The 22,101-nt window shown below is 40.8% G+C and overlaps 1 protein-coding gene across 4 annotated transcripts; it reads left to right on the forward strand.

Annotated features, from left to right (window-relative positions):
• The first annotated feature begins 203 nt into the window (after positions 1-203).
• znf395b (zinc finger protein 395b) lies at positions 204-20,866 on the forward strand. 4 transcript variants are annotated; one of them, XM_032585619.1, is made up of 10 exons: positions 204-222; positions 7,753-7,927; positions 9,245-9,399; positions 9,485-9,597; positions 10,978-11,177; positions 11,296-11,396; positions 13,596-13,896; positions 18,072-18,167; positions 19,002-19,108; positions 19,976-20,111. In XM_032585619.1, the coding sequence occupies exons 2-10, from the start codon at positions 7,817-7,819 to the stop codon at positions 20,109-20,111; spliced, it is 1,320 nt and encodes a 439-aa protein (XP_032441510.1). In that variant the 5' UTR covers positions 204-222; positions 7,753-7,816. The 4 variants fall into 4 exon arrangements, with proteins under 4 accessions (XP_032441510.1, XP_032441509.1, XP_032441508.1 ...); XM_032585618.1 differs by lacking the exon at positions 204-222 and adding an exon at positions 272-2,589; XM_032585617.1 differs by lacking the exon at positions 204-222 and adding an exon at positions 276-2,599 and having other exon boundaries at positions 19,976-20,866.
• The last annotated feature ends 1,235 nt before the right edge of the window (positions 20,867-22,101 follow it).

Raw genomic sequence — 22,101 nt, forward strand, 5'->3', positions numbered from 1 at the left:
CACTCTCTACTTTATGGTCCAGATATCTCCTTCTACTGAAGGCTTGTTTCCGCAGGAAGGACATGGTGCTGCACCTCATTCCTTTCCTGACCTCTTTGTGTGTTACATGCACCCTGACATACATCCTAACATACACCCACCTCTTTTTCCCCACCCTCTCTTATTTTCAGGAAAGACCAGTAGGGTAGGGACGGGCGGGTCTGGGGCCGATGGAGGCCACAGGTACCCTTTGATGTGTTTTGTTGACAGGAATGCTCATTAGGTATAAAACATTTTTTACAATAAAGGTCTGAAGACGTAACCAATCTCTGCAACTCACTCTGCTACTACATCTTTAAAACAAACAACAACAAAAAACATTTTGAATCCCTTATTTTGCAAACAAAGTGACCAAGCTGTGTTTAAGGTGTTGTGTTTTATCCCAACAAGGAGCTAGATATTTGATATCTAAATGTTTTAGTTGCAGAATAGGAGGCAGATGGAGTGAATGCACTGACACACGCATTGGAAACTGTCTCAGGACTTCTGCAGAAGCTAACGGTCGTCATTTTCTCCACTCTTGGGACTACAGCCAATGAGCGCCACGGAAAATGAATGACTAGATTGGATGCTTTGCAAACGTCAGCCAATAGCGTGTTGAGTAGCATTGCAGCTAGGTATTTCAGCTTCCCAAGAAGCATTTTTTTTCAAATATCTAAAATATACTCTGCAAAGAAAATCTACAAATAGTGACATTTTCCGTGAATAAGTAAGAGTTATGTTCAGAAAAATCCACAAATACCAAACTGCGAATAAGCAGGCGTAAAATGTACATACTTTTTTCACCCAAAAATGTATCCTCCTTCTGGACAGTTTTATTGTCTTTGACGATGCTTGTCTCTGTAAATAATTCTGAATTTAAATCTGCTAGAGGTATGAAGAACTTTAAACATAACCGTAGGTACACATCAACTTCAAGGTTTTCAGGGCTGGTCCACATGAAAACTGTTTTACCAAAACAATGTTACATCATCAATGTAACAACTTATCATTTCTATAAAGTTCTTTGTAAACAAGAACAATAGAAAGTTTTGTTCTATCTGACCAAACCACGTTCCAAGCCACAATGTTTTGGGAGATTTTAACCATGCATGCCTGATACGCTGACGATAGTCTCCATTTTGCCGTTGTGCCTATGAATGGTGTGTCATTTTTTTACTACATTACCTTTACTGTTATTGTACCCTGTTGCATATACACCAGCTTCTTGACCTTAAAAAAAATTGCTAGTTGAATAATAAGGCCTATGTCACCATAATGTTGAGTTCTGAAGTGATTTACATCGTGTGTGTAGACGTTTTACCACATAGTTCTTATTAAATAAAAAGACAAGAGTTTCATGGGATGTGGATTGAGTTTTAATCCACCTAAACCTGGTAAACAACAGCATAGTAAGGTCTTATTAAATCCTTGTTTACTCTCGACTCTGTAACTGTAATGTCTTGGTTTCCGATCGCCTCAAGTCCAGCTGAGGCCTAGCAAGTGTTCCAGGGTAAAACTAACGTTCAATTCAGAGGAACTGAATCGGGTTTAGGTGTACGATTGCGATAAGGCCTCGGCTATACTCTCTCAGACTGTATCAGCGCTCAGAGCCTAAAATCCCTGCTGACTGGATGTCTGGTGGAGAGGGTGCAGACAGCCGACACTAATCCGGCCTCTCCAACACAGAAACAAACACGCTGCGTACACACACAGCGGAGTCCTGTGTGATACGCAGGCGATTCGTCGTGTGATGTTGGGGGTTGATATGAGAGGATACAATTATGTGAACTGTTCGGCTTCTCTGTGTGCGTGCGTGTGTGTGTGTGTGTTTTAACTGATGGGATTGTTTGATGCTGGAAAAAAAAACACTTGTCGTTCAAATTAATATGGAGGTTCTTTTAAATTGGATTAATAGCAGTCAGATTACACAGTCTAGACTAAATCTACAGGAAATATTCATGTGCTGTACATTTGGGATTTGCATTTTTTTTTTTATGAGGCATTAGTTAGAGGTCAACTCTGAGTGACCTCATGATTGCAGAGTACGTTCTCAAAAATTGGCCATCTCTTTTAGGGAATCTGTTGCAAACAAGTGCTTTTAAAAAAACATTTTTTTTTTACAAAAACACACCACAGGGGGGAGGGAGAAAAAAAAATCTATTTTGGTTGTTTATGTTTTTGGATGGGAGCCATGTTAGATGTTTATCTGCCTTTAAACACATGAGCAGAGCCAACAAGGAAGATGTGCTTGTGCTGCAGACAGACAGACAGGAAACAGACACAGTGGATGCTGCTGCTGCTGCTCTGGTAACCCCTCACCTACATCATCCTCTTGTGCACAGCGCGCCGTGCCGCGGGCTGATATCTCTGCGCTCTGCCCAGCTGTCACCTCCGGCATTGGTCCACCGAGCAGACACACGTAGGCACGTATCCGACCAACCCCCTTTTTCCTCCGGCAGACTGTAGAGCCGGCGAGCGGGCGGCGGGACAAGCCGAGGCAGTGCGAGGCAAGGCAGGCAGCGACGATCCGCTGCTGCAGCAGCTCGGACCGGGACGGCCAGGACCGAGGTCGGGGAAAGTAAGAAAATCGAATTTTGTATACGAGACGGTAGATGTTGCGCGGCTTTCTTGTTGCAGAAAGGAGAGAAAAAAATAATCTGTTTTCTTTTACAGCATGGGAGGAGGGAGGGGGTGTTTCTCCTGAGGTCGGTCTGCGTTGCCGGGTGGAGATCAGTGAGCTTGTTGGTGGTGGGGGGCGGATGACAAACTGACACTTTTCTGTCGTTTTTTCTTTCTGTAGCTCATCATAAAACGCAATTAACACTGATAATCGCGCGTTTCATGCATTTAAAAAAAATACGTATTGCTCCATTTCAGCATCTCTGTTATTTTAGATGTATTTTTGTCCGCAATAACGTCTGCAGCCTTTGAATATGCACCAACAAATATGATCTATATTGGAATGGTCACGGTATTTATTACACTTCAGTTAAAATGTTCGGTGTTTACGTCTATAGCAGAACCCTGATTAGGAAACCGACCGTTTTGCGGTCGGTTTTAACGTGACTTTGCGTGGCAAAAAAAAACAAAACTCTAGATATTTTCAGCCGTATTCCCTCATCGAGCTCCGACTCTCCCGGTGAAACTCGTGTCCGAACACGTTGCTGGAGCGGGGGTGTGTACCCGAGAAAGCGGGGCGCAGCCAATCAGCGGCCGCGTTCCGCCCACACTGTGCAGCTTGTTTACTACTAACGCCGCGCGCTGATTGGCGGAGAGCTCGGGGGGCTTGAAAATAGGGCTTTGTGCTGCGTTTAGGTGCGTGGAAAAGTACAGGACAGCGGGGCTTTTCTTGTGCCATGCACCGCTGGGGGTGGATTAAAATGGAGTAAACAACTTCCACATGCACAGCAAAGGGTTTGATAACAGTATTGGACTGGATATAGATAAAAATATTAACGTTTTTCATGTCAATAAGCATTTTTTTGCTGTCTTTTAATATTTGCTGCTCAGCAACGACTGATACATTCACAGACTGTCTTTATGTATGTATGCGTGTGTCTGTGCATGTATTTTCTTCTTTAAGATAAAACAAACATCTCTTCTGTTTTATTATTATTATTAATATTATTTTTTCTTTGATTAATTTACTATGCCCCCACGCCACAGCTGGCGTTGCCTGAATTTAACCCAATGTAAAGAAACGCTATACAGTAGACCTCTTTATTCACTAGTTAGCAACCTACAGCAACCAGCGAATAGCTAAAATGAGCAAATACTTGATATTCCCCTCTCAAACGCTTATAGCTGCTTATTTTAATAGTTTAAACACCAAACATACCTTAATGAACTGAATGAACGAAGATACGCAGCGGAAATCGTTAGCATTATGCAAAAGCTAACATACGCACTTTTCCTCGTCGCTGCTTTTGGGGGCTCACCCAATCAACACCAAGGAAAATAAATTGCGCTCAAGGATTGGCTGCTTTGGAAGGGGCTGCCAATAGCATGTCAAGTAACACTGCAATTAGTTTTGCGGTATTTCAGTTTCCGAAGTAAATGGGTTTTTTTTGTGTGTCATTCGTGTAATAACTGAATAGGCTAATGGCGGTTAGCAATATAAAAGCAATAACAATGTAATTCTAAGTATTTCATGCATTCAGACTGAAAGGAAGGTGATTTCTAGGATTTCTATGATGATTGATTTCATGAGATTAAAAGGGTCTAAAGAGCAAGTAAACAATCTGTTATAAGAAAATCTGCAGCTTGGTACGTTGAAATGCCTAGGCGCAATGCCACTTGACAAGTTACTGGTAACGCAGCCAAATCCAGCTTCGTTGGCGCTGACTGGCATTTAAATGTATATTTGGAGTTTGAACCATTAAAATAGGCAATTAGAAGCATTTTTAGAGGGCGTCTCAAGTATTTCAGACAGTCTCATTTGAGACTCCAGTATTTGCATGGGACCAACCCATGCAAATCCTGGGAGAAAACTGTACATCCGTTAACCACCCCCGGGGTCCCAAGTTAATGGTTTCCAGTTGATTTTCCACACTTGGACACACAGTAAGAGAACCCAAGTTTTGCAACATTAAAAACATTCTTTGAATGTCCATCATTTGAGTCTCTGCTGGTGTGTCTTTTCACTAATTGCTTGTTGATTTTGGCAGCTTTGAAGTGCCTGAGCACTTGAAAAGACACTCCATCTCTGCAGTGGGACCATTTCGTTAAGCTTTTCAGCTTTAGTTTAGTTCCTGAGCTGTCCCGGCTGCAGCTGAACACAGCACTGCCCTTTTCACCTTTTTCGGGCGGCAGGCCAAAGTACGTGCAGCCAAACGTTAGATTACGTCTGCTCAGAGTTTGAATCACGCTCATGTTTTTGCAGGGAAGGAGGCAAGCAAACAACAATAAGATAGGAGCTAAATCCATTCTTTCAAGTGTGTTTCATCATTTCTGACCTCCTGTGGTGCTGTTGCTCTTCACCACCAGGCTCACAGATGCAGGATGAATATTTGATTCATTTAGAATATTTAGGCTCTAACAGAAATCAACCATTGACCTTCATTTTTTTTCCTGCTAGCATTGTGCAGAATGTTGCCTTTTAAAGATATTTGTACAACCTTAATCTTTTTCTAAATTTGTCACATTACAACTGGGGATGCACCGATCCACCTCTCACTTCCGATATCTATACCGAAATCTGATGTTTAGTATCGACCGATACCGATCCAATGCAGAAAAACAGAGCTGAATTGGCTTGAAATGTTTCTGTTTTTTAAACACAGACATCAATGTACTGAATTACAAATTTATCAGTTAACTCTGCACCAGTACAGCACACCCAAATACATCAATAGCTTCCCAAGCTTGGTAAAAACAACACAGCTTTAATTTGTTCAGTCAATTAGGAGTATAACAACCCATGTAAAATAAATAAAACAATAGGTTGACTACCTTGGTCAAAGGTAAAAATAAACTGCAAGAAAATTTCTTTCAAATGCTTCAGAAAGTGCAATTAGTCATTCTAAGTATAATGTAAATTAAATATATATAGCCTGACGTTGTCCAAAGCACAAAGCATAGAAACAGACTGAGTAGATCTGCCCTTATGGATCGAGCATATTACCGATGTCCGATCTAGAATTTTTTTCAGTATTTGGACCACAGCAGATAAATACGGTTAGTGTTCAATATTTATCATTTTTTTAACATATCGGTATCGGTCCAATAGGTAAAACTGGAGTTTTTTTCCCCATCTTTTTGCTGTTTGTTTTTGGAGGGGTTACCAAGGCTATGTGACATTGATAGTGATGCAGAAAAGGATTGTGGGTAGTTTAACTGAAGAAGAGAAGCAGGGGTGAAGTCACTGATGTGATCGGGGTTTTTTTTCAAAATGTTGAAAGGGTAATGAAATATATGTACAATATATAAAATACTGGCAAATATCGGTAATAGGCCATAGCAGAAGTATTAACATAATATTATCGTCCAAATGTTCATATCGGTGCATGTATCATTATTTTGTAACCTAACCAATGCTAGTGCCGATATATTGCGCATCCCTAAAAAGAATATCACCTGAAAATGGATGACAGTATTGCAAACTATGGCCACACAATATTAGAAAAACTGAGAATTGTGACATTATTGAATGCTGAAATAAATACATTGCTTCCTACTCACCTACATTTTCCAGACTGACCCTCTGGCCACATTTTTGTCCTTGAGCTTCAGCATCTTGGTTACTTGGATCTATTTTAAGGAGTAGACATAAACTATCATTGTTCCTCAACAAACACGGAACCAAACCACGTTGTACTTTCACATCATGCAAGTCGATCTGCTGACAACGAGCTATGTGGTGTTTTCAGAGCACGTTGCCTACAACTTGCAGCATTCGTCTGAGCAGCATTCGTAAAGACGAGTGGGGGATTTCCCTTCTGCAGCTGGCTTTATGTTCACTGCTTTAATATCACAGCATTCAGTGTGTTATTACCTGAAACACATTCCAGTGGTTAAATCTCAGAACAGTTGGATTCTAGAAGATCATTTAGTGGCTCTGCTACTAAATAATCTACAGCTTTATCATCATATCACTATGTATTAGTGTATTAATCCTTACAGTTCTTGGTAGATACATGTTTATGTCTACAGTCTGAAGTGGATCAGGTGCGTAATAGAGGCGTGTGATACTCCATGTTTTGGTATCGATTCAAAACCAAATAAATACAGGACGCGTATCGCCGATGCTGATACTGATACCGATACTTTTTATTTAAGTCAGATATATCATCAGACTTCTGACCTTTGGGTGTTTTAGTGGTAGGACTGAATTTGGACAAAGTTTATAGGTGTTTACAGAATACTTTAATAACATTAATATAATTTGTGTGCACTGAAAAAATATGATTTAATCATAAATTAAATTGTAGCAAACAATTATAATTTGAGAGCAAGTCAATACTAAATCCTTTTTGAAGTTGAGTTAAAAAACTCCAGTACAAAAATAAAACATAATTTCAAGAATCTAAAGTATGAATATTACCACACAGGTATCGATGCGACACACCGATACTTGGTATCGCTATTACTGATATTTTTGGATCAATCCACCCACGTCTTGTGTGTAATATTGGTGGGTTGACATCAGCCTCCCCAATCCAATCAGTCGAACACAAAACGAAAGGATGCTCCAAAAAAAAAAAAAAAACGAAAGACCATCTGAATATGTTTGTAGCAAGAAGGGTTTGACCGCAAGGAACCTGAAATATATTAGCCCGCCAAATCATTTACGCAACCAGTGTTTTGCTGTCGAAAATGAGTGCACACACCTAAATCGTGGCCACCGTAGTGAGTCAGTGTATTACGTAACTCTACTGCAATCCTACCAAGACGCGGCCGTCCACCTAAACAGTCATGCTGGGGAAGCAGAGCATTAATCAGAGAAGCAGTCAGAAGGCCCCCGTCGCCGCAAATCAGACCTTTATGGACGAGCAGCAAGAAGGAGGAGAGAAGGCTGTGGGTGAAAAGAAGCTGAAAGTGTAATACTTTCAGCTTGAAATGCAGTGAACTTCAAATGAAGTTCACTGCAACTTATGGAGGGCTTTCCAAAAAAAACTGTGTGCTGAAAGAGTAACATTGTACTGAACTTTCTGTGAATAGCTGAAATCCAATTCAAGGCTTTGCATGACTGAGAAAGTGATCTAATGCCTCATTTGCCCAAATCTGTTGCAGGTGTCTTGTCTGAAGCCAAGTGTGACGTTGTGCTGAGTCCCCCCTCACCGTGTGCAGCAGCACCATGGCAGCTATGGGACCAGAGAGCGGTGGTGGGACGGGGCCGGGCGGGACGGCGGCCTGCCGGGTGGGACAGCAGGACGGTGCGTCAGCAGAGCTCAACCAGCAGACTCCGGTGAGAGGCCGGAGCCATAGCGAAATAATTCTTCTAATGAAATGTTCCCACTTAGAAGGTGTTTTTTTAAATCTTCTCATTTGAATCGTACAAGTAGAGAAAGAGTGGCAAAGTTCAGTCTTTTCCAGAGGAAAACAAAGCGTTCCTGCAGACGGGATCCGTGTTTTTCGTCCTGAATTCATTGTAACACACCACCGTGGCTCTCAGTCTGTCAGCCGCTTCCTGCTCCTGTCGTTTTTTCCCGGCAGATTTTGCCATCTACAGAAGGACAGGAAGTATTCTCTTAACAGTGTTGTTCACGGTGCGGCGGCTTAGTTGCACCATGTGTGTCCAGTGATTCATCCTGATCCAGTAAAACCAGGGGGATGCTTCAAAGACCTTCCACTGGCTCCCTGGAGCCCAGAGAATAGACGAGGGCTGAAACGATTTATCGGATTGAATGTGATTAATCGATTGTTGAAATAATCATCAACTAATTTAGTAATAGATTAATCATTAACTGGAGTACACTGACTTGAAAATATGCCATTTGCTGAAATAACATCATATTCAGAGCAATAATGATGCCAAAACTGTAAAAAAAAAAAAAATATATATATATATATATATATATAAATAAGTTTTGCATTTAAGATAATTGGTTCTGGTTCTGGTTTGGTCACCTGAGCCAAAACCAGACATGGAGAATATTCTGCTAATGTAAAAAAAAAAAAAAAAAGCAAAAAAACCCCCCAAAACACAATTTTGCAATTTCGATGTTTTAAAATTAAAATCTCACTCAAATAAGTTTGTTTCACTCGATAAGTTGATAGAAAACATGCCGTGTTGTGATCCTCCAACCACTTCCCGTCGTCTTCTTCTTCATAGTTTCTGACAGTGGTAATAGATAGATAGATAGCATTTATTGTCATTGAACAGAATTCAACGAAATTTCCATTGCAACATCCTGTTGTTGATGAAAAAAGTGTTTCCATTGGAGTTTTGTGAAAAGAACCAATTTTGATACAGTCAGAAAAAACCCTCCACCTCATCCTAGCGCCGAAACGTATTTTCGAAACTGGCGTGTTTCCATGAAGCTAATTTATTTTCGACATGTAAAATTTTGAAATGTTACAATTATTCATTTATATTTAATGTATATTTGCTTCATGACTCCATTTGAAAAAATGTAATGTTGACTTCTTGTTTTACAATTAGTGACTGTATGATATTTTTTATGGTGTAAAATCACTTTGACCTGCCTTGTTGCTGAAATGGGCCACACAAATAAACTTGACAAGTTTTAACATTGTCACCTCGTCCCTCCGCCACCTGTAGCTGCACACCCCGGGCGGCATCAAGGCTGAGAAGGCGTTCGGCCATCATCACAGGACCAAGACGTCAGGCTGGGGTAACTTCGCCGCTCCGCTGCAGAACGTGGGCGCCGCCACGCACCTCAGCAGCGTGCCGCCCAGAGGCGACGCTCCGTACAGGTGAGGGAGCGACACCCGGTGCTGGCGTAGCGGGGGTCGCCATGACAACGAACGCTCAAAGACATCTCTGCGTGTTGCTCTTCAGCTTCCGGAGCCCGGAGTCTGTGGAGATGGACGAGATAATGGCCGCCATGGTTCTGACCAGCTTGTCCTGCAGCCCGGTGGTGCAGAACCCTCCACAGACGGATCCGGGTCCAGGTCAGACTGCATTCTGTAGTATTAAATACTGATTCTGTTGGAGCGAATGCTTTGTAGGAACATTATTTGCAAAGTGTATTTCTACTGGGACAGTTGTTAAATATCAGCAATTAATAGTATTTCATAGCATTTATACATTGTTTTTAGTGCCCAGTCAAATGCCAAAGCAGCTGATGGTTCCAGAGAAGTCTTACAAAAAAAGAGTCCCTCCACGATGTTGCCATGGTTTTGTTTTTGTGGCCTAAAATGACTGATTTTGCGGCACCTTTTTCAAAAAGTTGTGGTAAAAGTTGCACGTTTTTTTAAGCTTTATTTTTACCATGACATGTTCTTACAAAAAAAAGTTTGAAGTGCTGTGCATGACCTTGCCAATGCAGATATAATCTTAATATAGTCAATATTTAACCTGGAAAAGCCATTTTCAAGTAGTTTCTTGAATTAGTGCCTTTAATGCACATAAAATCCTGTTGTCAAAGTGCAACAGGAGATTTCCACACTGGTGATTCCAGTTAACATGAGCTGTTCGCCCAGTATAATCAAATCCTACAGGATGTCTCAAAAAGTGTTTTTGCAACAAAGACAACAAAAACAAAGGCAAATATTACCATTTAGCGTCACACGTGTTTCAAGAGACATTGTGAGACCATAAGTCAAATGAGAAGGGGGCTAATAGGATTGGTCAAAACTAAGCCAGGCTGATTGGTCAGAAATGAAAGAAATACAGGAAACGTTAAGGTGGTTGGTCAAATTTGGGGAAAAGTTGCGACGCCTAGTAAAAATTTCAATCAAAGTAATCCACCAGGCACATCTGTCCTGTTTAGAAAAGCAGAATAGACACTGGGCCACCCTTAGTAATATGAATCACCCCTTTAAGATATCAGGGGTCTTAAAGAGACTATAAATAAGATCTAATTCTGTTATTGTATCATTTATCATAAAAAAGCACTGAGCATTTTTGCCAGTTTGTTCTTTTCATCCCCAAAGTTGTTTATTTAATGATTATTTTACTTGCCCTTTGTCCTTGCATGCAATGACTGTGCCAGAACGAAGGCCACATATTTGGTATAAACTCACCTGCCTGAGTAAAATAAATATTAACCTTCTTAAGATAACCAGGAGTGGGCCAAAGGGGAATAAATGTGCTATAGTGATTTTGGACGTCTTTACAAAAGACCCAAATCTCGACCAGTTTGTGACGGCAATTGTTTTCTGTTGGGTGAAGCAGCGCAGCGCGCGGCTGACCGCAAAACAACTGGTTTTACCTCCTCAAAAAAAACCCTCAGGAAGTTAGTTTTGACTTTGTGGGGGAGGCAGTGTCGAGAGGTAACCATGTTGGAACGCCTTCCCGAAAACTAAAAACATAATCGTCTCCGACTCCAGCTGGCTCGTCCTCGTCCGTCGACATGGAGAGCGGCGGAGGCGAGCTCTCCGACAGCGGCAGCAGCGGCTACTGGAGCTGGGACCACGGCAACGGGAGCCCCGCCCCGTCGCCGTCCGTCACCGAGGTGGACAGCAGCCCCGATGAAGGCCTGCACATGGAGCTGGAGCAGGGCGAGGAGCTCACCGCCAAAAAGCCAAAGGTGAGCCGCCTGGGCGGGAACCTCTGGAGGAAAGGCGCGTTTGCCGGGGGACGGATTCAGCCGACCCCTCTACGCTGCCCCGCGCTTCACCTCTGCTTTCCGTTCTTTCTCCCCGCAGAGCTCCCTGCGAAGTGTGTACAAGTGTCTGTGGCCCAGTTGTGGCAAAGTGCTGACGTCTTCTGTTGGAATAAAGAGACACATCCGTGTGATGCACCTGGGGTGAGCTGACATCATCGGTGCTTTACCCACAAAAACACTCAGTTTCACTTCATCAGTTTATTCATAGTGTTTGCTCCATGACTAAAAATAAAAGATAAAAGAAGAAAACAAGTTGAAACACACACACACACACACACACCTATGGATAGAGTGTAGAGGCCTGGGCATAGAGGAAATATAGAATGTAGAACAGGGGGCGCGTCTGTTTTATAGTGACTTTAAAACTAAACACAGTGTGCTGATGGAGTAAAATTTTATTGTTGCCTCTCATGTAGCTCCTCTCTTCTCTTCTCTTCTCTTCTCTTCTCTTCTCTTCTCTTCTCTTCTCTTCTCTTCTCTTCTCTTCATTTCTCCATGTAAGTTACTTGCATATTTTTTTATGCCTAATTTTTTAAAATCTTTTACCACATTTTAAATATGTCACATCTCACAGTTAGAGGTGGACTGAGTGTCTGCTGAATGCAATCAGACGATTCAATTTTTTATTTTTTTTATGTATTTTGTGGCGATCACCTGTCAGTAACTTCAAATCTGATCTTTCGTCTGATCAGTAAACGCACCACCTTTAAGCGGTAATGGTTGTGTTGTTGCTTCGTTGCTAATTCATTCCCTTCTGATTGCATCTCGTCTATGCTAGCAGTCTTTTGTGCCTGGTGTTTTTCTTAGGCTGTTTTTTTTTCCCCAAAAGTTGCCACCTTGTGTAATTTTTATCTTTTTCCACCTTATTTCAGCTATTTTGTTGGTCAAGTTGTTTTCTGAGCTACTTTTTAGTCTCACTTTGAATATGTAACACTTCACAGTGAGAGAAAATAGTTGGAGACTAGATTCAACAGGATTTTCACTTGGTGTTTATCAGCTGGTTGAAAACGAAAGATTTGATCCGCTTTTGTATCACTGAGCAACTAAGCGCTAACAGGTTGCACTAACCTGTTAGCGCTAAACAGGCGCTTAACAGACTCTGTTAAACGCTAACAAATAGCAAACCTATTTGCTAGCAAATAGGTTTGCTATTTGTTAGCCAAATGGCAAACCGATTTGGCTAGCTATCTAGGAACGTGCTTCGAAATCTCTATCGTTAGCTGTAGCCAGTATTAGCAAAGAGTGTAGAAAGACAAAACTTCTAGAAAGATTCTAGAAAGGAAATAGCCGGCTGCTAATTCAAGTTGTCATGTTTAAGTAGCAAATAACAGGAGTTTTTCCTGCTCAAATATCAAGTTAAGCCAACTGATATTTATTTTTGAAATAATTTTGTAAACAAAAAAAGATATTTTTGATCTTCATGTAAAAATTTTTGAATGTGCAAAAGATATCTAGAGACGTTTTGGTAACCTGGAATACCTGGAATAATTTTTTTTTTTTAATAATAAACAGTTTACAGTATTGGTAAGATGGGTAACATTTAAATGAAAAGTTTTGCAGAAAAGTAGAATAAAGGACTTTTGTTTAAAGATAAATTGTAACTGTTAGCAGATTTTACAAAAATGTGCCCTGCTGAGGTTTTTAAAAATAATTAAAATTGGCCACAAACTCTCAAATCGGTGCTTTTGTATTCATAACACGTATATTGTCCTCTTTGGGCTAATTTGTAGATGGGAAACAATCCTTTTAGCTCGTTTAGAAGCAACTAGCAACAGTCCTTATGGCAATTTTATCATTTCTCATTCTTCTAAATATTTAATCCCCCCCAAAAAGTCTGAAATCTTCATTACCAGATCTACTCTAACACATGGACTTTGAATAGTCAAGCACTGAATGCTAGGTATTTAGAGTTTACCATTAATATTGCTCAATAAATGAGGTCAAGTCTCGTCTACATCATGCAGCTTTAATGGTGAAATAAGGAAAATGACTTTGCCTGGTTTGGATTTGTGTGTTTGATCCGTCCATTGGTTCGGGTTTGTGGTGATATACGGCAGTCTGATGTTGGGGGAATTGCGTGCAAACTGTTTGACCACCATCCAGTCTGAGCGGGTGAGAAAACCAGAGAGTTCAGCCTTTAAAGACATTTCTCAGCTACAAAACAGCATTAAAAAAACAAGAGGGAATAAAAATTTCAGCGTTCTGAAGAGCTCTGACTTGGTGAGGAGAAGTGAGAGTTTCTATCTGGGCCACAGTGAGTGGTGTTCTCTGACTAACGCTTCTCCTTCTTTCCTCTGTGTGTCCACTAACATGTCCACCCCCACACACACTCACATGCAGCAGTGGATCCGATCAGACCCAGAGAGAGGAGGACTTCTACTACGCCAAGATCTGCTGTGAGACCATCGAGGCCGGTTCCGGTTCCGCCGCCGGTCCGGCCCAGCAGACTCCGGGCCAGGCCTCTGCTGCTCTCCTCAGCTGGGCTTCGTGCGGGTCTCCGCCGGGATCCGAGGTCCAGATCCCAGCGGCTCACAGGCCCAGGTCCAACTCCAGCTCGTTGCCAGGGCCGACCAGGCCCAGTCCGCTCAGCCAGTCGGCCCCCAGCAGCTTCTGGCAGATCCACACGGAGCATCTGTATCAGGTGGGTTCAGATGAGGAGCGAAGCGACGATTTGGGATAGAGGAGTCTCAGAGTTGTTCTCGGTCAGCAGTGGTTTTGGTCCTGGACATCTCTATGTTACTTTATCGCTGTTGAAACATGAGCTGACTTTAACCGAGGCTGGTGTAGTGCAGCGTATTACTGTAAAAATGTTAAAAGCACAAAACTCCTTTCATATTTCTCATTAGCCACGTGAGTTTCAGGATGACGGACATTTTTTCAAGATGGCCACCATTTTTACACCTTCCAAACCAGTCGTTGACATAAGATGCTTCCTACTTTCATGACTTGGACTTTATGTCACATCAAATGTTTTTCGTTTATGGTTATCCCATTCATACAACTTTAAAATGATAATATGTAGCAAAATGAAGATGAAGGAAATGACTGAGAGACAGTCAACTTTATGGTTAGCGTTAGCGTCTCATATTTAAAATGTTTAGCGCTAGCGGAGCTAAAATTCTTGTTTAGCGAATTACTGCTTAGTGAACTTAACATTTTGGCTAGTTGCGTCCGCCACTGGCGATATCTACTGCCAATGTTAGTACAAACACATATTCTCTGTTACAACCATGGTGTAAATATTGAAAAATGTCTACGAGAAAACAGAATCACAAGAAGAAGACAATATAATATGATTTCTGTAGTTCGACATATACGTAGTTGGGTGTTCTAGGACCTTCTGGGTGAATCATTGATGCACGCCTGGAGTGTTTGTTCAAATTCTGCTTTGGTTCTATTTTCTTTCTCAGCACAGAACAGGAGAATGACGCTTCATCCAAATCTGCTTACTAACAGCATTTCCAATTTCATATAGCCCGGCATATGTAGTTTTAAGAAAAAATATTTTCAGGAAAAACTGATTTACTTCCCATAATTGTAGAGTTATGAAACCAGCTACAAAGTTTTGCAGATCGCTTGAAACAAATAGAGGCAGACAGTATTAATGAATATTACTATTAATGGTGGGCCTTAATTGAAATTTTTAATTGAGATAATTACAGAGTCTGTAATTATCTAATCACATTTTAACTGACAACTATTGACGATACAGGCAACATTTTCAATTCAAAGATCGTTTTTGCTCAGCAACTAAGATGTTTATCGTTTTTAATCTGTTATTTAGGTTCTTCAACAGGAGCTGTAGAAATGTGTCAACTTTGGGAACATCTTCACTGCTGATACGTGTTTTGCATTGAGGTGCTATTTTAGGCTCGGCTAGCTTCGCTGATATGCTAGCTTCCTTTAGCCCAACTTGAACACAACACTAGTCTTTTTCCGGCGTCCCATTAGATTGTCTTCTCTTTTCTTTTTTTGAAGCAGAACTTAACCTAGAGGAGCGGCTCTGTCGTCCATCGTTGTTGTTTGAAGACGCAGCTCGCGCATCAGATTATACGGGCGTTCCAGAAACAGCCGAATACAAAGGATCCGACCGGAACCTTTGTTCTGTAAAAAAAAAGAAGAAGAAATTCAATTAAATCCATCAAATGTGTTCAGATCTTCATAATTAATTACTTTAAACTAACAAGTTAAATTAAAGTCCTGGCCCTAATTATTAATAAACTATTTATTGTTTATCCCTTTAAAGGAAGTTGTAACTGAGTATAAACCTTAAAGTTTCCAGTTTTTTTTTTCAACTGTGACAGATTCACTTCATCTAGTTGTATTTTCTGCACTGAAGGAGTTTCACGTTAATTGCCAGCAGCAGTGGTTCAAAGACCCTCCTTACCAGACATTTCCCCCCGCCCCCTTTAAACCAGACAACATCCAACGAACCAATGAGCTACAGTGTTGTTTATGCATCACAAAGCAGCACATTTCACTGCTGACCTGCATTTACCCTGAGCCACGGAGCCTGTAAATGGATGCTTTGTGACAGAAAGAAAGAGAGAGAGAGAGAGAGCAAGCTGCCGGCTGGCTCACTCGCTCTGTCGGCGAGACCAGACTCTTGCCGGTCTGCAAAAGCCATGAAAAAAAAAACACACACACAAAAAAAAAACAGGTCACCGGCAGCAGCCAGCCTGCTCTGTGTCGAACACCAACCAAAAGTGGTTCCCAAAGCCGTTCATTTCATCTTTTGGACAAAAAAATCTAACTGTGTCCATCTCAAATTTACTCCTAATTTTCGGTGGGAGCTGTTGTCGCCAAGCCGACTGTAACCCGGCCTCTCACCGTCTCCCTTCTTACCCAGACGTTTTCACTTTTACTGCCTGAATTAACACGGTTAATACTTTATGGTGCTTCGTTCTGAAGGCTTGTTTCAGTCCTTTACCGGGTCGTTGGGCTCGCTGGAAGAAACGCGGCCGGGGGGGAAACGGTTAAACGGCACAGGAAATGATCAGTAACACTGTGACAGTTCAGTTGTTTGGTCACAAGAGCAGATTGCTAGAAAAAAAAAAAAGTCAGCCTGATTAGCTTTGCCTGTTCATCGTCAAGGTTGTCGGAGTCTGAGTCTGTCTAAAAGTTTCCCTCTCTGAACATAAACGTGTGTGTTTGCTCTCCTGTGTGTCGTCCTGCTTTATAACTGAATAAGCTTCATAAAATGCCCCCTCGGTGTGTGTCTGATGTGAAAAAGAAGAAGAAGAAAGAAACGGTCATTAATTCAAACAAATCCACGGAGCGTTGGGTGTAGTTAATGATCTGCAGCCCGGCTCTTCCTGTTCCTGTTTGTGCTGTAAAGCCAGCCGCAGTGAAACGCCCTCGATGTGAAGCCGTCGTCCTGTTTTCGGTCCGGTCCACACATCAGTCAGAGAGACACTAAAACCGTTTAGAGGGTCCATTTGTTACTCGCTTTAATTGGAATTTACAAGTTAGTCTGTGTTTCTAAGCGGAAGCATCCAGAGCGGACCTCATTGCTCCGTATAGCTACACGTTTTCAGAGAAGTAAAATGTAGAACGTTAAGAAAGTACTTCATGTTGCCTTCCCACAGGATAATGCTGCCACCGCTGTGTGCGAGAGTAAAAGTGATAAAGGCTGAGTGAGAGATTAGGGGTGAATATGTTTGAAACAAATAAAAGCAGACTGGTTTGTTTGAATCATTGTTTGTTTTGTTTTTTCATTCTTTCTTTCTTTCTATTTTTTATTTTTATTTTCTGCGCGTTATTGTAGAGTAATGGCAAAGTTAAAGTTCATTCAAGATCCTTCAAAGAGTTGTTGTGAACGGCGACGCTGTGTGCAGGACATATCAAGAGGAAAAAAGTATCTCCAGTAGCAGTCGTTGTTGCAACAGATCTCAAGAGGCCTCTGACTGAAGTCTGCTACCGTACGACAGTCTCGTGACTGATGCTACTTAGCTGCTTCCAGTTGTAAAAAAAAAACACGACACCTCGTTGCCATGGTTACACGTCACAACAACTGTGCAACAGCAAATGAGTGAGAGCAAAATTGATCCTAGCTACGCAGCATCCAGAACCAGAGGGAATAATTGTCCAAACGCGTAACACTTTGACAAAACATAACGAACAGAAGTATAGAGAAGGACAAACCAGAGCCAAAGTAACAGAGCTACACCATGAGTGGCGTAATGCTACAACCTAGCATGAAGGTCGTTACTGCCACCTGCTTCTGTAAACGGTTCACTTCAGGAGCTGTTGTTTTTTTCTTTTCTTTCATTAAACTGTTAAAATAACCAAGGATTTGGAAACTGGAGGAAATCGACTGGGTTTTGGTTAAAAATGGGACTGTTGTGTAAAATCTATGGCATAATATAATGTGTGTCAAAATAGAGTTGGAGCTTCTTAAAGAGACAGAGGCCCAATTTCAAGATGTCAGATTTTTTTCAAGTCATGTTTTATATATATATATGCACAACTGAAGGTAACACAGTTAGTTGATTGTGCAATAAAATGGCACTTTGTGCCTGGAAAACACATAATACAGCCCCACCGACTTTAACAAATTCATAAACTGAAGCATCACACTGAAGTTGGTCCTTGGTTATGGAAACCAATACGATGTAAACTGATATAGAAGGAAGGATTTATAGTATAGATTAGTATAGATTATAGTGGAAACCTGAGGGGAAGCATATGAATGAGTTTATCAAAGTCTTGCTTAGACTGAAGCTGATGACATCCATCAGTATCTTAGAATCTGACTCCAGTTACAACCTGAAAGTGAAGCTGCTGAATTAACTTTCTCCTCTTTGCTTTCTCCAGGCCTGCAGCCCTGTTCAGGTATCTATGGCCCCAAGAAGCCCGTGCAGTCAGGGCTGGGCCCCCTCTGGCTCGGTACCCAGCCACAGCAACGCTGCGGTGAGTTTTTAACCTGAGTCTGGGTGTGCTTTAATGCTAAAGCTAAACATCTACTGATATCAAACTAGAGCCCTCCATAGTTGTATAATTATAATATTAGCAGTGTCTGCTACTGCACTACTAATAGTTTGTAGAAACATCAGCTACTAATGTCTTAGTAGCTGATAAGCTAATGTCTTATCTAGTAAGACGCTAGTAGATAAGACTTGAAGCTCACGCCTTATCCACTAAGACGTTAGCTTAGAAGCTAACGTCTTAGACGTTAGGCGTCTAAGACGTTAGAAGCTTAGCTTCTAAGCTAACGTCATAGTAGTTAAGACATTAACTACTAAGACAATTAGCTTAGCAGCCAAACATCTATTAAAATCAAAGTGGGGCCCTAGTTGCATAATCATTGTATTTGTAGTGTCTGCTGAACTGCTAATAGGATGTAGAAACATCTGCCACACGTTAGCTACTAATATCTTAGTAGCTGTTAGCTGTTAATGTCTTATCTACTCAAATAAGACATTAGTAGATAAGCTATCTACTAATAGCTAACGTCTTAGGTAACATTTTCAAGCTAAGATGTTAGCTTAGTTAGCTACTGAGCTAACTTAGCTAATTATTGTATTAGTAGTGTTTGCTATTACACTACTATCAGTATGCATGAAAACATCTACATGTTAGCTGCTAACGTCTTAGAAGCTACTAAGCTAAATGTCTTTGTAGCTAATGTCTACTAAGCTACTAAGACGTGTAGCTCAGCAGCTAAACGTCTACTAAGATCAAACTGGAGTCCTCCATAGTTGTGTAATTATTGTATTAGCAGTGTCTGCTGTTGTTCCTCCTCAGATGGTGAAACCTCGCTGCCGCTCAGTCAGCGTCGGGGAACAGTGGCTGCAGCAGAACAGGCTGCAGCCAATGAGCGCGTCTCCCTCCCGCAACCACTGCTCCTTCAGGTATTACAGCCTCCACCAGACAGGCTGCAGTAGCTGAAACACACTGCCTACATACAAATGCTGGAGGTACAATTGAAAGTCGGGGGTAAAAGAGAAAGTAAAGGTTCTAAAGTGTTAGCGGTTTTGTGGCCAAGGCAGCCAGGAGGAGTAGAAAATCTCTCCGGTGGGATTGTCTTTATTTATTTACATTTGCATCCCTGAACTAAAGTCATAGTTTGTAGGGAGGACCAAGGATCAAAACGGTCTGATTATACAAACATATAAGGCAGGATAAGGGTTTAAAAAACTCAAATTAAAGACAGTCATCAAATTAAAGCAGCAAAAGAAAAAATATATGAATAAAATAAAATAGAAAAATAGAAAAGTTTTGGAACCATTGAGGAGCCCTGAGGAACACCAAAACCCTCTGAGTTTCCCCATCCCACACTGTTTTAGTTTAAGTAATTCATTTGCTATTGTTAAAAGTGTTTTTTTTTTTTTAAATTTAAATCTAGGACCACCATGACTCCAAATGCTTAATTATCTATCGATTATCTAGGATTACTTTGGTCTTTCAATATGTAATTATTCTAGATTTTGTGATGCTCTACAAGATAACAACAGTTATCTCTTAAAATGTTTTTTAAAAAAGTAGATTACAAAGACTTTGTTCTCCTAGGTTACAACTCCCTCCCCTTCCAGACACACAAATGCCAACAAGACAGAAATTAACATCAGTTGTTCAGACTGGCCTGGTTTTAGTCATCAAACCGATGGCAATAAGTAAAAAAAAAAAATGACTGAAATTGTTCAATACCGATGTTAATGCCGATATATCGCGTGTTAATAATTTAACATGCTAATATCTGATGTGCCTGTACATAATAGCGATCGGTCCGTGTCTCGCTCCAGGAAGGGCCGTGGGGAGGCCAAGAAGTGCCGCAAGGTGTACGGCGTGGAGCGCAAGGACCAGTGGTGCACCGCCTGCCGCTGGAAAAAGGCCTGCCAGCGCTTCCCCGACTAGAGAACGAGCCGGACGTGTGCGAACAGAGACATTTATCGAAAAGAGAATACAAGAATAGAAATCAAGAAAAGCAAAATTCTTTGTGTTTTCTTCTTTCTTTTATTTTTTTTTGTTTACTTTTGTTTCTTTCCTAAAAGGAATGAAGATGGACTCTTTGTGTATCTTTGTATCTCGATCCTGAAACCTGAAGTATGCGATGGTGCTGTTGACTGACTTTGACCATGTGATGTGCTAAGCCCTCTCTTCCTTTTTTTTTTTTTTGTTAAATCCAAAGCTCATATTGCCGCCCTCCGTAGCTCCGCCGTATCCCCAAACCGCTACCTGGCTGTCTCCTTTCTTCCAGTCTTTCTCTTCCAGTTGTTACACAGTGGTTATGATGTACATTATATTGTGTGCTCTGATGTTCCGTACGAACATTTTATACCTTTTTTTTGTCTTTTTTTTTATATATATTATTGTCTTGTCTAGCCTGTGTAATGGGCTGACTGATGTTTTTTTTTTTTTTAAATGTTTTTTGGCACTTTGTTGGAATATTAACTCACAAGAATAAGCTACATTTGGTTCGACTCAACCAAGTTCCTTCCATGAGGCTGAATTCCTTTCTGCCCAGGCGTCGGCACACAGACCCAGTGTTAATGGTTTTATCAGTTGAAGGTATGTTTGGAATCGTCACGGCAGCGGGAATTTGAGGAATGAGTTTGTACTAGAGGAAATATATTGTCAAACACAATAAAAAAAAGCACTGAGAATTCTGACGGGGCTTCGTTTCCTTCTGCAAGCGGCGCAGAGCGAGAGGGCGACGCCGTTTGGTTGGTTCATTTCCAGATTGTTTATATGAAGACAGAAAAAATAGTTAAATGTCAAACGTGTGGCCTGAAATGGTCACTGTTCTCAGGGAAAAAACAAAACAACACTTTTTAAGCTCCCTACATGTAAACACAGTGTGTAATCACCCACACAGCCATTAGCGTGAATCACTGGATCTTTTAATCAAACGCCAGTAAACACTTCAACACAATTAAGATGCACGGTAATGGATTTGACCTGCTCATAACGGCAAAACAAATACAGCTTTTTACATTTTTTTTCTTTGTTTTTTTTGATTAACCCTTTCATGCATAGTGGTCACTACAGTGGACAGCTATCTAAAAGCCATTTTCTTGTGCTTCCTGTGGATTTTTATGTTATAAATGCACACAGACCACTGAAGTGGACACTAATGCATCATAAAATATACCATCAACTACTGGCCATCAGCTGCAAATGCAAGAAATTAGTTTTGTTAAATACAATATGGCCGACAGACAAAAAAGCATGAGAACCGACCCGGTCCCTCCTTCTACTGTAGACGACTCTTGCAAGTAAAAAAAATATTGTGACATCAGAGAACCCCTAAGGAACAATACTACTGATGTATTTTTCAAATAACAACTTTGTATTTGGACAAAATTACAATTGATCACATAAAAATAAAAAAAATAAAAAAAATTTATTTTTACAAAAAAATGTTCCTACCTTTTTTATGCCTTAAGAAAAGAATTTTAAAAAATGGAAAAAAAATTCTGACACAAAGGATCATAATTCATGCATCAGAGGGTTAAGCAGAAAACATTGCTTTGTGCGTCATAGCAACAGAACCGCACAGTTCACTCCACTCAGGTGATTTTATTTTCTTTTTTTTTTTTTTTTTAGGATTTTTGCATAAAGGCTCTAAAACCATTAAGTAGATAATATGTGCAGCAGATAATTCTCCTGGAATCTTCGCTGAGAATAAATCCATGTCTGGAGGCTGAAGCTGCTGGCTATTTCAAAAATAAATGCCACAATGTTTGTTTGTTTTTTTTTAAATCCTACTTTAAACTGTTTAAGCTTTTGTTGTTTGGTTATTTAAACAGAAGCTGATGATCACACACGTTTCAAAGTGACCCAAATTATTAGCGTGGATTCCAAGTTTCGTGGAGGACGTTTTTATTTATTTCCGCATTTGGGT

The sequence above is a fragment of the Xiphophorus hellerii genome, chromosome 15 (assembly GCF_003331165.1).
Source record: "Xiphophorus hellerii strain 12219 chromosome 15, Xiphophorus_hellerii-4.1, whole genome shotgun sequence".
In the NCBI taxonomy this organism is placed as follows: Eukaryota; Metazoa; Chordata; class Actinopteri; order Cyprinodontiformes; family Poeciliidae; genus Xiphophorus; species Xiphophorus hellerii.

Bases quoted from the DNA above. Each gene is read 5' to 3' on its own strand.
- znf395b (XM_032585619.1), top strand. From the start codon at position 7,817: ATGGCAGCTATGGGACCAGAGAGCGGTGGTGGGACGGGGCCGGGCGGG. The intron at 9,598-10,977 runs GTCAGACTGCAT...CTCCGACTCCAG, and splicing joins ACAGACGGATCCGGGTCCAG to CTGGCTCGTCCTCGTCCGTC. The intron at 11,178-11,295 runs GTGAGCCGCCTG...TTCTCCCCGCAG, and splicing joins TCACCGCCAAAAAGCCAAAG to AGCTCCCTGCGAAGTGTGTA.